This window comes from Oryctolagus cuniculus, chromosome X (assembly GCF_051225735.1).
Source record: "Oryctolagus cuniculus isolate XC-2025 breed Fujian yellow rabbit chromosome X, ASM5122573v1, whole genome shotgun sequence".
In the NCBI taxonomy this organism is placed as follows: Eukaryota; Metazoa; Chordata; class Mammalia; order Lagomorpha; family Leporidae; genus Oryctolagus; species Oryctolagus cuniculus.
This window is the reverse complement of record NC_142888.1, coordinates 129,866,642-129,882,532: the sequence shown is the minus strand read 5'-3', so window position 1 is coordinate 129,882,532 and position 15,891 is coordinate 129,866,642. Positions and strand designations below refer to the sequence as shown.

Below are 15,891 nucleotides of genomic sequence, written 5' to 3'. Positions count from 1 at the left end.
TCTCCAAAGAAGATATACAAACAGCCAACAAATATGTGAAAATATGCTCAATCAAAACTCATTAAAGAAATTCAAATCAAAACCATAATAAAATATCACTTTTATACCTTTTAGGATAGCTACTGTAAAAAAAATAAGTTAGTGAAGGTGTGGAGAAATTGGAATTCTTTTGCACTGATGAGTGTAAATGGTACAGTCACTGTGGAAAATGATATGATAGTACCAGCCAGTGCCAAGGCTCACTTGGTTAATTCTCCACCTGTGGCGCTGGTATCCCATATGATTGCCGGGTACTAGTCCCTGTTGCTCCTCTTCCAGTCCAGCTCTCTGCTGTGGCCTGGAAGTGCAGTGGAGGATGGCCCAAGTGTTTGGGCCCCTGCACCCACATGGGAGACCAGGAGGAAGTACCCGGCTCCTGGCTTCGGATCGGGGCAGCGCCGGCCATAGCAGCCATTTGGGGAGTGAACCAACGGAAGGAAGACCTCTCTCTCTCTCTCTCTCTCTCTCACTGTCTATAACTCTACCTGTCAAAAAAAAAAAAATCATAGATCTCTTCCCTAAAAAAAAAAAAGATATGATAGTACCTGAAGAACTTAAAAATAGAATTACCATATTGCCCAGTAATTCCAATTATGGGTCTATACCTAAAAGAACTAAAACAGTGTCTCAGAGATATTTGTATACCTATCTTGATAGTAGGAAATATTCACAAGACCCAAATGAGGGAAACAACATTCATCCATACATATATGAATAAGAAAAATGTAGTAATACAGTAATATTATTCAACCTTAAAAATCTTGATGTGAATGGAAGGGGAGAGCGAGTGAGAAAGGGGAGGGTTGCAGGTGGGAGGGACGTTATGGGGGGGGAAGCCATTGTAATCTATAAGCTGTACTTTGGAAATTTATATTCATTAAATAAAAGTTTAAAAAAAAGGGAAAAAAGGGAAGTGACTTCTGACACATGCCACAACATGGACAAACTTGTGAAATGGTATATGCAGTCAAATAAGACAGACATAAAGGACGGATGCTGTATGAGTCCACTCATATGAGATCCTTAGAGTTGTCCAATTCATAGAGACAGAGAGTAAAATGATTGATGCCAGGAGCTGGGGCAAGAGGAGTGGAAATTTGTTCAACAGTATAGTTTCAATTTTGCAAGACAAAAACGTTTTGTAGAATGGTTTCACATCATCATGAATGTACTTAACATTACTTAACTGTACAAATTATGCATGTATTTTAGCAAAATAAGTAAGCAAATAGTATAGCTGAACATGAAAGCAACAGATTTTGTACCTAGATCTTCCCTGCTGATCAGCACTTGCCCTTTAGGCTCCTGATCATCCCATAACACCCAGCTCAGACACCTGATTCTCCAGGAGGGCCTCTCCAAATACCCAGACAGAGCTGATGTTGTGAACACACAGATGTTGGCAGGTGGAAGTATGGGCATTTTGGTCAGTTGGGCTCTCTCACTCATTCATCCTCTCATTCACTCATGCATGTGTTTGCCTACTCCCCTAGTGAATAACTACTCTGAATGATCCCCTCTGTGTCAAACATGCCACTGAGGCTGCAGACAGAGCAATGAGGGAAACTTTCTTAGCCTTGCCCTCAAAGGACCCACAGTCTAGACAGAAAAGAAAATCATCAAAACCAAGCCCAAAATATGATAAGAGCAAGTACAGAGAGGCTCTTGAGCTCTGTGGAAACCTATAGAAGAGGGAACTGACTGCCTATTCAGGAGCTGGTGCAGTCAAGTGGCCTGAGCTAAGTACTAAAGAACTATTAATGTTTAGGCAGGCAGGGGAAGATGCCAGAGCATTCCAGCAAGAAACAGTCCTGTTTAGAGGAGAAGATAAATGTGAAGAAAAGAGAGGAGTTGACAGAGAGGGGGAGAGAATATGAATTGCAGAGTTGAGCAATAACCACAAATACTTTGAATGGATTTTATTAACTTGTGTCTCTAGTGCAGATGTTAACCAAAAGAGTCTCCTACCTACCACGAACCATCAGGACCTCCTCAGAAATACTCTGCATAGAGGGTGATAGACACATTTGCTGACCACCTTGTACAGGTGGCACTGCCTGCTGGACAACTGCCTGTTGTCTGACTCCTCACTCACTGTCCTGGAATGGACCAGAAGCCAGGAGCCTGACAATCACCAGGGCAGGGGCTACACTGTCTAACAGAAACAGACAGACTTGAGGAAACACCCTTCTACCCTCTCCTCCACCACCGTCATACCATTTTACCTGCCTGGGTACCAGAGTTCAAAACCTGAAGCCAATGTTTAAACTACATGTATGTTCAGGATAAATGGGGGTGTTCAAAACACATGTTTAAAAAAGTATGGACCAGAACCAAGTGGGGAGTGGCTAGATGCAAAGCAGCCAGAGACAGGGAAGTCTTGCAGCAGGGTGCACACTGTTCTGCAGATAGAGTCCTTCAGAGAAGATCAGTATCCAGCCTTCCAGATCCAGGATAGACCCCTAGAGGCCAGTTTAGCTCTCCCCTCTTCCTTCTTCAAATGGGTCATGCTGAAGCTCCTGGAAGCCCAGCCAACATGTCTGTCCACAAGCTTGGCTATCAGCTAAATCTGGAGAGATTTTCAGGATGTTTAGATCAAAAACCCAGGATTAGAGAGGCTTCTGGGAGAATTCAAGTGGGCATGATAGCAACGCATACAAATCTTGAGATCTATATGGCTCTTCTAGCTCTTAGGGTCAAGGCCAAGGCTGGAGAAGCCTTTATGGCTGCTCAGCAGCAGCTGGCTCAGGACTGTTCATTCCATCTGACAAATAATCATCCTCAGTGTTCTGTTTCATCTTGACCTCCAGAACCGTGATGCGCTGCTTGAGTTTCTGCTGGGCCCCCGTGTACTCTGCCAGCAGGCGTCCAAAGCGAGTGTACAAGGTCTCCATGTTGGTCTCCAGCTGCTTTAGCTTCTCTTGCACATCTACCTCCATGCTGGCTGCCACCTCATTCTCATCCAGCAGCCCCTCCTTCATTAAGATCTCCCTACCCCTCTCCTCCAAGACCTTCTTGGCGTCAGGATACTCAGTCACAGCTTCCATGAGGTCATCCTTGGACAAGCAGAAGAGATCTGAGTAGCCCAGACTCCGAATATTGGCTGTGCGTCGATTGCCCATTTTGCTGCCTTTAATGTTAAGGATGCTAATCTCGCCAAAGCAACTCCCAGCCGAGAGCAGGGCATACTGAGTCACACCATCATCAGCCACCACTGCCAACTTGCCTTCCTTGATTATGTACATCTCCTTGCCAATGTCCCCCTTGCGGCAAATGTAATCCCCCGGGCTGAAGACCTGAGGACGGAGCTTCAGCACCAGCTCCACCAGCAGGCCAGCCTCACAGTCCTGGAAGATGCGTACTTTCTTGAGTGTGGACAGGTGAACATTTATAGCTATCTCAGCCCTGAGCTTGGCTGGTAGGTTCTTGAGGACTTCCCGCTCATCTACAGTCTTCTTATTGGTCCACAGGTAGTCAAACCACTTAATGACCTTGGCTTCCATTTCCTTGCTGACTTTGCGGAACTGCATGTAGTGCTTGACAGCATCAATTTTGGCCTGGAATTCTGCCCTGGTGGCATTCATATTGGAAATCATAGAGCCCACATTTCCCACGATGGTGGCAAAGATGAGGACACCAATCAGGAAGTCAAAGATAACAAATAGGTACTCCTCATCTTTTACAGGGGGTGGTGTCTCCCCAATGGTGGTGAGGGTCAGTGTGGACCAGTAAAGACAATAGATATACTCCCTAGCTAGGTATCCATATTCAGGGTCAGTGATATTGGGGTAAACCCAGGTATCAACCCCAAAGCCAATGGACTTGGAGATTGCATAGTAGATACAGGCATTCCAGTGGATGATGACCAAAATGTAGAGGACTAGGTTGCTGATGCGGAAGATGTTGGGGTAACTGGTACGTGTTTCAGTGCGATCAAAGAACTCAAACATGCGGGCAAAATGTAGCAGACGATTGAAGCGCAGCTCGGGGTTGTGGATTCCCACAGCAAAATAGATCAGGTCTGTGGGAATGATGGAAGCCACATCTAGCTTGAACTGTAGGGTGTGGATGTAGTTGTCTCGCAATTTCTTGGGATCTTTCACTAGCAGCCCCTGCTCCAAGAAACCTAGTAGAAACATAAGCCAGCATGTCACCTCTGCCTTCAGGTCTGTCTTTACCTATAAGCTAACACTCAGAAATAAACAAAGTGCCCTTTCAACCCTCCCTCCCAGAAGGGAACGTAGCTCATATATCAGGGCTTACCAGAAGGACCCTAAGAAATCACCCCCAGATCCGAACCTCTCTAAGCAGGTGGGAATACAAAGTTCAAAAATCACAGTCATCCATCAGTGTCCCAGTTTAGATTCAGGTCTTTGGGCTTATAACTCATGCTACTGCCTGCACATCCCAGTTGCTCACTCACCTGTGCGCAATCGGATGAAAAGATCCGCAATGTAGACCACATCTGAGAAGTAGTCCAGCACCAGCCACACCAGGAAGTAGCCTCTCTGCAAGTCACTGAAACAGGCTCTGCAGGAGGACAGGGCTGGGTTTCACCCTCAAAGCCAGCCAAGGTTTCCCGGGGAGCAGTGTCCACTGTGTGTAAGGCTTGGGATGGCCACTGATGGCACTGGTGAGTCACAATCAGCCTAGTGCCACAAACGTTGACAAGTAACTTCTACCTCAACTGGTAACCATACATAGACATCACTACATAGACATCACCAATGACCATTATTCTCCTGTCTCACCTACTGGCCTGTGAGTGCCAGGAAGGCTGATCCACCTCTTAGTAGTTACTGCATGCCTTATGTCAAGCCCAAGGCATGAATGTTCAGTGCTCATTGGGTATGAGTTGAGTGAACAGCTACTGGAAGAACAAACTACAGTGCACAAGTGAATGGCCTCCATGGTCATCTCTTCAACGTATTCCTATTGAGCACCCATCACACAGTATGGGCCAGTCCAAGTGAGACACATGATGGTCCTCAGAGTTAGGTTACAGGTAATGGGAGTGAAGAAAGCCTGGAAGCTGTAGGAATTTCTAGGGGGAATTGTCAGGACCTGGTGACCCAGTGGGTTGGGACCTAGAGGGAAGAGGGTGTAGGGGGTGGATGCCAGGATGATGATTTAATAAGTATACTAGTCAAAGAGAGGAGTGGCCACGTTTAGAACAAAATTCCAGGTCCTCTGCTGCCCCACAAAGCCTGAAGAACCAGCTATGCCTGCTACTTTGATGGCTCACACACATCTGAAGCCACTCTGGGCCATCCCAGGACAGAGGCTTTACACTTATTCCTTTTGCCTTGTGTGCTCCATCCACCAACATCAAGAACCTGAATAACTGACTCTCACAATCTGGCACTCAGCTAAGGTCTTGCCTCATCTGAGGTATGTGCCTTGATTGTCCTTTCTCTAGCAGCTATCTGCCACCAGGGACTGGAATCGTTTTTGTTGTTTTTTGTTGTTGTTACCTATTTACAGTTGATGTCCTCCAGTAGCCTAAGACCTCAAGGAGCAGACACCATGCCTGTGTTACTTACCACATAGCCCTAGCCCTAGCCCTAGCCACATTGCCATAGCCAGGAGAGCAGACACCATGCCTGTGTTACTCACCACTTAGACCTCACCTGGAGCACAGAGCCCTGCACCCAGTAGGTGCTCAGACAAATCCTTGTTGAATGAATGACTGAGGTGGGGGTAGAGTTCAATAATGAAGGCTGTGAGAGAAAGCTCCATTAAAGAGTGGCTTTGGAACTGAATCTGTAAGAATCTCCATAGGTTTAAGAGTGGGACAGGGAATTTTCCCTTGAGGAAGCAGCATGTTCTTATCTAAAAGTCATGAGATTGGGGTGCATTCAGAAGATGGAGCAAGAGGGAAGGCCAGGGTCAAAGGACCTTGAAGGTCGTGCTTAGGACTTGAAATTCATCCTGTATGCTATAGGGAGCCATTGAAGGGAGAGACAAGGGTAGCCTCCTCTAGGACAGGATTATTGTGGATATAAAAGTGAGAGAGGATTAAAGACACCAGGAAAAAGACAGATATGATGTCTTGGGAACATATGAAATGGTAGGGGGATGGGGGGACTAATAGGGCAGATGGAGGTACAATCGGTGCCCAGAGAGTCTGAAAGGAAAGCTGTGTTGTGGTGAATTCTGTGTCCAAAACTGGGCCCTGTGTGTTCTCAGTCCCATGGCCTGTGGACAAAGCTTCTCTGGCAACCTCCCCCACAAAGAGCCTCCCTGCTCACCTGGCCACCAGCAGACACCAGTTGTATAGCACAGGCATGGCAATGACGAACAGCCAGCGGTAGTACCAGTCCCCAGCTGGGTCCAAGACAAATAGTTCAAATTTTTTCCTGAGGAGATAGACAGAGGTCAGATTTGGGGACTAGGTCCCTTAGTGTGACATAACTTCAGGTCCTAGAGGCCAGGGTCTCAGAAAAACACTGCCTGTTGGGATGTGTGGGGCAAGGAATAGATTGACTTAGGGTCCCATTTTTCATAGATTTCACAGATTGGTCCCACCATCTGGTACTGAGCATCTGTATGGAGTGCAGATGGGTGTAGGACACTTCTTTCCCCATTCTGACCCGTATCAGCCCACTGGCTCTCACACCCTCTGGAGTCTCTTTGCTCAGGCTTTCAGGAATGATAATGAGGGCTTGGGCCTCTGCCCACATCGCTCCTGGGAAGAAAGAAGAACACCAGGAAAGTAAGTGCCACATGTTCCCTCCCCCCCACCCCCTTTTTGGTCCCTGGCTTCCAGCCTCCAAATCACTTTCCCAGATGCTGTGTGCTGTCTTGGCCAGAGCCCTTTTCCTCTGCTGGCCAGTGGGGAATGTCAGCTTGGCCAGACAGCTACAGGCACATACTCATTCTTCAAAGAACAAATCCTCCAGCTCTGCCTTCTCTGACCTGTCATTCTTTCGTAGTCAAGCATCCTGGCTTTCCCTTCCAGCCCCCTCCACAACTTCTTCAAAGCTCCACTTCCTCACCCACACTGGAGTTTGGATGTGTATGCTCTCAACAGCACTCCCTGCCTACACCTCCCTCAGCAGTTACTGGCTCATGCATGAGCCCCCTCCCTACCCACAGTCCCTTCATGAGAAACCAAAGGACATCTGGCAAAGGGGCAGGTAAAAGGAGAAAGCCACCAGAGGTTCCTGGCCTTTGGAGGCACTGTGGGCGGTGAGAAGGGAAATGTGCCAGAGTTAAAAGCAAAGCAAATCACCCTGCCTGGCCCTTTCTTTACTATTCATAGGGCTGGATGTAGACACAGGTCTGCCGCCACAGTAGCATTAAAACCCCCTGAGGGGCAAGTTTGTGGTGCAGTGGTTAAGTTGCTGTTTAGGATGCCCTCATCTCACATCGGAGTGCCTGGGTTAGAGTCCTCCCTGTGCTCTCCATCCATTTTACTATTAATGGATACCCTTGGAGACAGCAGATGACAGCTCAGGTGGTTGAATCCCTGCCACCCACCTGGAAAACCAGGATGGAATTCTAGGCTCCTGGTGTCAGCATGGTCCACTACTGGCTGTTTTGAGTGTTTGGAGAGTGAACCAACAAATGGAAAATCTACCTGTCTGTCTGCCCCTCTCTCTCTTTCTATGTTTGTGTGTGTGTGTGTTTGCCATTAAAACAAAATGAAAATAAATAAAATTAAAAGAAGAAATTCAACTGGGTTTTCCCATTGCATGCTGGGTAGCCCTTTGAGCCCCACAGGCTAGACAGTGGTACTTGGTGCCCTTGCCGTCGCCGTCCTTGTCGCCTTTGCCATCTCCCTGCTGTGTCGTCACAGTCTGGAGCTCTGGTCCACGGAATCGCTCAAGGAACGAATCAGGCCTGGCCTCCTCCTCTCGGAAGTTCCTGTTCGCCCACTGTCTGATGACCCCCACCAGGCGAACGATCCTAGACGTCACAGAGATAGAGAAAACATGAGCCAGAGAAGATCTGGAGCTCTGGTCCACGGAATCGCTCAAGGAACGAATCAGGCCTGGCCTCCTCCTCTCGGAAGTTCCTGTTCGCCCACTGTCTGATGACCCCCACCAGGCGAACGATCCTAGACGTCACAGAGATAGAGAAAACATGAGCCAGAGAAGATCTGCACTGTTCAGGGATGCTGTGCCCCAAGAGCTCCCTGTCTGGTGAGGGAGATGGTAATCAGAGAGGGAAACCTGCAAACAGGCATCATGAAATCGTAAGTGCTAAGAGCTGAGGTAGAGGGGCTGGTGCTGTGGCATGGAGGGTGAGGCCACCGCCTGCAGTGCCGGCATCCCATATGGGTGCCGGTTCAAGTCCCAGCTGCTCCACTTCTGATCCAGCTCTCTGCTATGGCCTGGGAAAGCAGTAGAATATGGTCCAAGTCCTTGGGCCCCTGCAACCCACGTGGGAGACCCGGAGGAGGCTTCTGGCTCCTAGCTTCAGATCGGCACAGCTCCAGCTGTTGCAGCCAATTGGGGAGTGAACCAGCATATGGAAGACCTCTCTCTCTCTCTCTCTCTCTCTCTCTCTCTCTCTGCCTCTCCTTCTCTCTCTGTGTAACTCTGACTTTCAAATAAATAGATAAATCTTAAAAAAAAAATCTTGGGTAGAGGCGAGCACTAAGGACCTGGAACTCAGGCAGGGCCCCTCAGCAGCTCAACAAGGAGGGATTGTCCTAGGAAGACTTTCTGTAGGAGGTGCCATCTCAGTTAATTGTGAAGAGAAAATAGGAGCTCTTTGGAGCAATACAGAGGTTGTGTTAAGGCATAACAGAACAGGGTAAAGGTTGTGTCTGGCTTCCTGATTTCTCTATGGAGCCTACCACCCCAGGCTAGAGACCTTGGCCTCACTACCTAGGCCTCTCCTCTAGGAAGGACACCACCTTGTCTCCTCTAATGCTAAGATAGACAAATGTGAAGGAAAGCCTCCCCTGGCTATTCTGAGCTTGCCCTACAAGAGCTGTGGGAGTTGCTTAGGCCTCCAGAGGCAAGAGTTGAATGAGGACAGTACTGACAATGCTCTGTAGAGACCTTATGGAAACACCTACTGTGGACAAGAGGAGGTGGACCATGCTAACTACCCCGGCAGCGTCCATGTGCTGAAGGGGTGAGCATAATGGTAGTGGGGGGGACTCACCTGCGGAAGCCACCCCTTCGCTGCTGTGGGGCATCCATCTCTGCCAGCCTCTGTAGTTCTGAGGAGGTGTCATCATCAGCTGCAGACTGTGGCCTACAGAGAAAGAGTTGACCCAGGGTTCTCTGGTCATGCCCTGTCTTCCTTCTAGGCACATGCTAGATATCCCATGTTCCCTGTTCAGGATGTCTGGAGCCAGACATTGAGGAGCTGGAAGGAAGTAGCACCCTCTGGGCCATTCCTAGAACCACCCAGCCTCAGTGAACTCACCTGCTTCTGGTCCTGCTTTCATCTTTGCCGTTGGCTTTGATGGTAGCGGGTACATGATTGTTGTGATTATTAGCTGGGGAACTCTTCACACCATTGGATTTTTCAGTCATCCTCCATGTATGACCAGTACTTTCACCTGCCAGTCAGAGAGCCAAGAGGAATGTCACAGAGGCCCCTGGCACCCATAGAGGTCAGGGTAAGTATAGAACCAAGGCCTATCTGGCAAATCTCAGCACATCCAGGGTCTGTATGGCATTGCAGGGCAATAAGATTTGGCATTGCCAGGAATCCTAGCACCAAGAAAATGTTAGTACTCCCCCACCCTGATATATAATTTAAAATGAAAAGAGTGCTAAGCTACAAAATGTGATTTTGTTCTTTTACCCACTGAATTTTTTTGACAAATTAATTATCCAAGCTAAAATCAAACAAATCAAATATCTGCTTAACTCATTTTTTTCAGTGTCCTTGCTTTGCTGTCTGACCTCTTTCCTGAGGAGCATGAACTTTGAAGCAGACTTAGGTAAAGAGAAACAAGAGCAAAGGGGTAGGGAGCAGCTTCTTTGGGCCAAAGAGACACATGACCTCTCATGTAATAGGGGTTAGGGGTCATGGCTGGTTTGGAGGTCTCCACAGGATAAATATGTGCTACACATTTGCAAAGCAAGGGCAATGGGTTAAGTGGTTAGCTGGTTGGTTGATTGTTGGTTGGGAGGTTGGTTTGGTTTAGCTTGGATAGTTTGGTTGTGAGGACTCACTCTTCTGGGTTGTGGAGAATCTCAAAAGGCTCAGTATAAGAGTGATCAAATAAGCATTCTGAAGGATATGTCTGGCTGCTCTGTGAAGCCTGGATTTGAGCAACGGTGGGGGTATGTAGCAGGGAAGAGACTAGAGACAAGGGTGCTGATGGAACCTAAGACAAGATGGCAGGAGAAAAGACAGAACTTGGATATGGATTAGGTGCAGGGAGTGAAGAAGAGCATATGGATGGGATTGTACAGGAAAAGGAGACAGAGGGAGGGCCCAAGACAGAGTCCTGGAGAACCACAACATCAAAGGATTGAGCAGAGGAGGAGGTGTCCCACAATATAGATCAAGAAGGAACAACCTGGGAGCCAATTGTCTCGAAAAGAAACAGGGGGTTGTGCCCCAGAGTATCTCTTGCAACAGAGTCAGGGAGGCTTGGACAGGCTATCCTCAGAGAAGCAATTATCTACTGGTGTTGGTCTGCAGACCCCACCCCCAATTTCCCATGGTTCCTGCTGATAGACGTTGTGCCTGCAGTGCCCCTCCTCTACAATTTGTTCCAGCTTCTGAAGCTGTCACCATGGTGATGGCAGACACGTCAAACAGTCTCAGAGATGCTCATCTGGCACTCTCTGTGGGATTATGACACCAGGATGCTAATGAGGACACCTAAGGGAAAAGAACCAGCATCTCTGAGTCCCTGCTTGGACCCTGGAGGCAGTAGACCATGGAGACAGAAAGTTTCAGACAATGAAAACAAAGCCCAGGTTTCTTGTACCAATTAGCTTTAGGACTGACCTGGAAAAGGTGGTACAAAGCTAAAGCTTACAGACCAAGAGGGGCTGTAACACAGGACTAGGCCAGCTCTGGGACACTTCACACATTTATGCCCTCTCGTAGCTTATGGCACCAACTGGAATTCCTCCCCTGCAATCTCTGATCCTTCTCTGCCAGGAGTAGCCACTCCACGCACTGAGCCACACAGTCTCCCTCATCAGACTACCTCTCAAGCTACTTGCTGGGAACAAGGGCAAGCATCCATGCCCTGCCTTGCCTTGTCTTGCCTTGCCTAACCAACAGTTAGGGTACTGGATCTCCTGTGCATGCTGTTTCCAAGAAACTTTACCAAGTCCCAAGGCTTCAGTTACCATTAAGTCCGATATCACATTCCAGCCCAGACATCTTTCCCAAGCTCTCCACTGCTATTTCCAACTGCCTGTTAGACATATCCTTTGAGGCACCTCACACCTTCAAACTCAGTGTAGCTAAAATTAACCTTGACCCCTTTACCTACAAATCAGCCTCTCTTCCAATCTACCCACCTCACAGAGGGACCTTCCCTTCTCCCAATCATTCAATCTAGAAAATCTGGTGTCAACTGTAGCCCCTTGTTTCCCTCATCACATCCAAGTAGCATGTGTTCTGAACAGTGTCAAGGACTTGCCCATCCATTTTTCTCTATCATTAGGGCCCTGAATCCATCTCAAACCTTCACCTAGAGAGACAGCACTCACTGGGGAGTCTGAACTGGAGACGGGCAAATGGACATAGGTGTTAAAGTTATCTAAGGGATGAACCTATTGCCCATTGCTTGAGAAGAGAGAAGAGGGATGACATTAGAGTTCTGGGGATATACCAGATGCTCCTCTTCTGATCCACCTCTTTGGTATGGCCTAGGAAAGCAGCAGAAGATGGCCCAAGTGTTGGACCCCTGTACCCACATGGGAGAGTCAGAGGAAGCTCCCGGCTCCTGGCTTCAGATCAGCCCAGTTCCAGCCACTGCAGCCATTTGGGGAGTGAACCAGTAGAGAGAAGACCTTTCTCTGTCTCTCCCTCTCTCTATCTGCAACTCTGCCTCTCAAATAAATAAATAAAATCTTTTTAAAAAGCATATGGGGGATGATTCTCTTAGAATATGGATATAGACATCAAAACCAGTGAGCGAAGGGGAAATTTAGTCAAGCAGCCAAGATTAGAAGTTTTATTTTATAGTTCATTCAAGGTTGGCTGCTGCTCAGTTCTCTTCTACTCACTCATCTATTCTGTGCACATGCCCCAGGCACCTATTATAGGCCAGGTCTTGTGCTGGGTTACAGAAGTGGGTCTGGCAGTCCCTGACTTCAGTGTTGCTTCCCCTAAGAAACAGACAGCCAAGAACACAATTCTTCCTCAGTGTCACTTCTATGTTTGCATTCCATTCTATTTCACAGCAGCCTCTGGAACAGTTTATCCACTTTTTCCTTCTTGAAAGAATGAATTCTGCTCTCCACACCATCCTCCTAACTCATTAACCCTCCTCTTCCCCAACTGTAAAGATAGAAGTGTCCCAAACTCAATTCTTGGATGGAGCCTATGTTTTCTCTCTTCATCATTTCCTCCCCCAGTGTCATGGCATTAAATACTTCTGGATGCTGATGACTTGCAAATGTATGCTACTAGCCCAGCTGCTCTTCTGAACCCATTTGCAGCCCTGACATAACCACTTGGGTTTTGAGTATACATCTCAAGCTCAAAGTGTCCAAAATAGAGCACTTCATCTTCTCCAAACCATATCCTCCCATACTCATCTGTGTCTTAGCAAAGGCAGCAAAGTTTTCCCAATTACTAGGTCAAAATCATTTTTGTCATCTTTGCCTCCTCCCTTTCTTTCATATTCTACACACCCTACAGATCAAAACATACTCATGTCCACTTATTTCTCAACATCTCCACCAATACCACTTTCTTTTATCATGAAATCATAAATTTTATGGTATCACAATAGATTATAAATTCATAGTGGTGTTTCATTACATCACAATTGATTATTGCATCACAATTTTGGGTTTATGACATTGCAATGTCTTTGTGACATCAAATGAATTTGAGTATGACATCACAATGTTAGGTTTATGTTACCACAATGGTGGATGGTTTATCACATGGAAATCGATTACAACATCTCAAGGGTTTTCATGGCATCACAATGGCAGGAATATGACATCACAATTGTTTATAACATCACAATGATTTCTATTACATTATAATTAATTATGATATCTCCATGGTTTCATGACACCACAATTGATTATAACATACAAAGGTGGCTTATGATATCACAATGGTATGTAAATAGCATCACAATTAATATAATGTCACAGTGGTACATTTACGATGTCCCAATGGCTTTTATGAGTTTTTCAATTGATTACGACATCTCAGGAAATTTTATGACATCACAGTTGATTATATGGGAGCCTGGTACCTGTGCTCAAGGTCAAGCTGTCCAGTCAGGCCATAGCAGCATTGTATATGTCTGCTCCTCCTCCACCCACCAGAGTAGCTGGCTCTCTCTAACATAGACACCTTTATGGTTCCTACTCTAAGGGGGTTGAGAGATGCACAGGGCAATATGTGCACCGTCTTTGCCCTGCTGCACTTGGAGACTCTACTTGGCCCCCACCCACATGCTCCAAGCAACCCAGGCCAGGTTTGAACCCCTGTCAAGAGTGGGGTCAAGGACCCCAGGGTCTTATGTTGCAATGGACACCCATACAACAGGCGCCTCCCTTGCCTGCAGGAGCCCCCTCACCTGCAGAGGTCTACATATTCCCACCAATATCACTTTCATTTTTGCTATCATCTTTTCTCAATACCTGGCCCATGTTAAGTGCCTAATAAATAAGTATTGAATGAAAGTCTATGAATGGTTCCTGAACTTTCTGAAGTCCGCTACTCCCTCTCTCTTTACTTTTCAGAACTCTGCATGGGTCCCTGCTATATTAATTAGTTGATTTTAAAGGAACATAAGACATTTCTGTTGGCCAAAGTGTAGTAACAGGGTCACATGCACCCTCCAGAATGAAATAACCAAACATAAAAAAATGAAATAACAATTTTCAAGATTCTAAACATTAGGCAACAAAGAAGAGTTATCCCTAAGAGACAGGAAATAAATGCACTGACCCTGAGATTGCCTCCAGATTACTACTGTGTGAGAGTTTGCAGGCCATTTCAAAGAAGGGAAGTGTAGCTGGAGCCTAGTGGATTCCCTGGGTTGAGGAGACATACAGAGAATCCAAGGAGACCAAAGCAGCTGGAGTTTACAGGAGAGCATACTACACAGCTAACATCTTCAGAGAGAGAGAGAAAGAGCACCCTGGAGATCTGCAAAGGGTCCATCTAAAGCACTCAAACCAATGAAGAAGCAATTCATGGCTAAAGAAAGAACCAACCCCTAAAATTAGACATGACAGTCCTCAGTTCTCACAGAGAGACTGGAATAGTGCCTGATACCACCAGCCAGACAAGAAAACCTAGTGATTCATGAGGCATTGAGAAGAATACCCACAAGGGTCTTGCCTCCATATATAGGAGTAATTTGTCCTTAAACTAAACACTATTCTACTCCCACTGAAAAATATTAAAAACACCCAACAGGGTAAAATTTACAATGTGTGGCATGCACTCAAAAGTTATCAGGAACGCAAATAACTTCTCCATGATGAAATAATTTCTCCAAAATTAACCCTAGAATTGACATCAGTATAAAATTAGCAGACAAGGATATGGTAACAATACCATATGCCGGGCCAGTGCAGTGGTACAGTAGGTTAATCCTCCACCAGTGGTGCTGGCATCCCATATGGGCACCAATTCTAGTCCTGGCTGCTCCACTTCTGATCCAGCTCTCTGCTATGGCCTGGGCAAGCAATGGAAGATAGCCCAAGTGCTTAGGCCCCTGTACCCATGTGGGAGACCTGGAAGAAGTTCCTGGTTCCTGGCTTTGGATCAGTGCAGTTCTGGCCATTGTGGCTGTTTAGGGAGTGAACCAGCAGGTGGAAGATCTCTCTCTCTCTCTCTCTCTCTCTCTCTCTCTCTCTCCCCCTCTCTCTGCCTATAACTCTACCTCCCAAATAAATAACTAAAATCTTTTTTGAAAAAGAAAGTAAAAAAAGAATACCATATGCCATATGTTCACAAAGTATTGGTAAGGAATATACAAAAAGATACATGTCAAACTTCTAAAGATGAAAACTAAAACTTGTGAGATGAAAAACGTACTATTGGGGATTAACAGAAGAGCAAACATTGCAGAAGAGATTAGTGAACTTACTAACAAAACAATAAGCTATCCAAAGTGAAGCATAAAGAGAAAAGAGAATAAAAAAAAGACAACAACAAAGAATCAATGAGCTGTTGGACAACTTCAATGGCCTACTACAGTGTAACTGAACTTCCCAAAGGAGGAGGTTCCAAAAAGATATCTGAAGAAATAATGGCCAAAATTTATTTTAAACTTGAAGAAAGCTGTAAAATCACAGGCAGACACTGGATAACATTCATATGTAAGAAGCATGAACAAAACTGCACACATTACAATCAAATTGCCCAAATTCATTGAAAACAGGAAAAAGCTTAAAAGTAGCCAGGGAAACAACACAAGGGGTTCACTGAATCACAAAGGTGAGGATGACATCAAATGTTTGGGAACAAAGGTAAATTTTATCAGCAAGACCCCTCTGCTAAGCTTCAGATGTCACTTCCAACTTCCAACTGGACATTCCTCTCTGGCTGCTCTTGGAAAGCTGCACATCATTTCATCGTCACCATCCACTCTTGGACAGACAGATATTTCTAACTGAGACTTCAGGGCCTCTTCTTCTGGCCTTGAGGCTAGTTTAATAGTCACACATTTCCATGGAGAGCACGCCCAGGTTCATTTTCCCTGTCCTCAGC

General features: G+C 46.4%; 1 protein-coding gene across 3 annotated transcripts in view; it reads right to left on the bottom strand.

The window, feature by feature from the left end:
• Positions 1 to 1,943: 1,943 nt before the first annotated feature.
• Positions 1,944 to 15,891, bottom strand: part of CNGA2 (cyclic nucleotide gated channel subunit alpha 2) — a 46,752-nt gene continuing 32,804 nt past the window's right edge. The window contains exons 4-9 of one of the 3 annotated variants that reach the window (XM_051833841.3): positions 9,427 to 9,562; positions 9,160 to 9,252; positions 7,780 to 7,950; positions 6,291 to 6,398; positions 4,463 to 4,569; positions 1,944 to 4,165 (exon numbers count right to left, since the gene is read on the bottom strand). In XM_051833841.3, the coding sequence (XP_051689801.1) occupies positions 2,760 to 4,165; positions 4,463 to 4,569; positions 6,291 to 6,398; positions 7,780 to 7,950; positions 9,160 to 9,252; positions 9,427 to 9,562 (2,021 nt within the window). In that variant the 3' untranslated portion in view covers positions 1,944 to 2,759. Of the gene's footprint in view, positions 4,166 to 4,462; positions 4,570 to 6,290; positions 6,399 to 7,779; positions 8,102 to 9,159; positions 9,253 to 9,426; positions 9,563 to 15,891 lie in introns of those variants that run through there. The other 2 variants (XM_070066316.2, NM_001082394.1) reach the window with 2 other exon arrangements.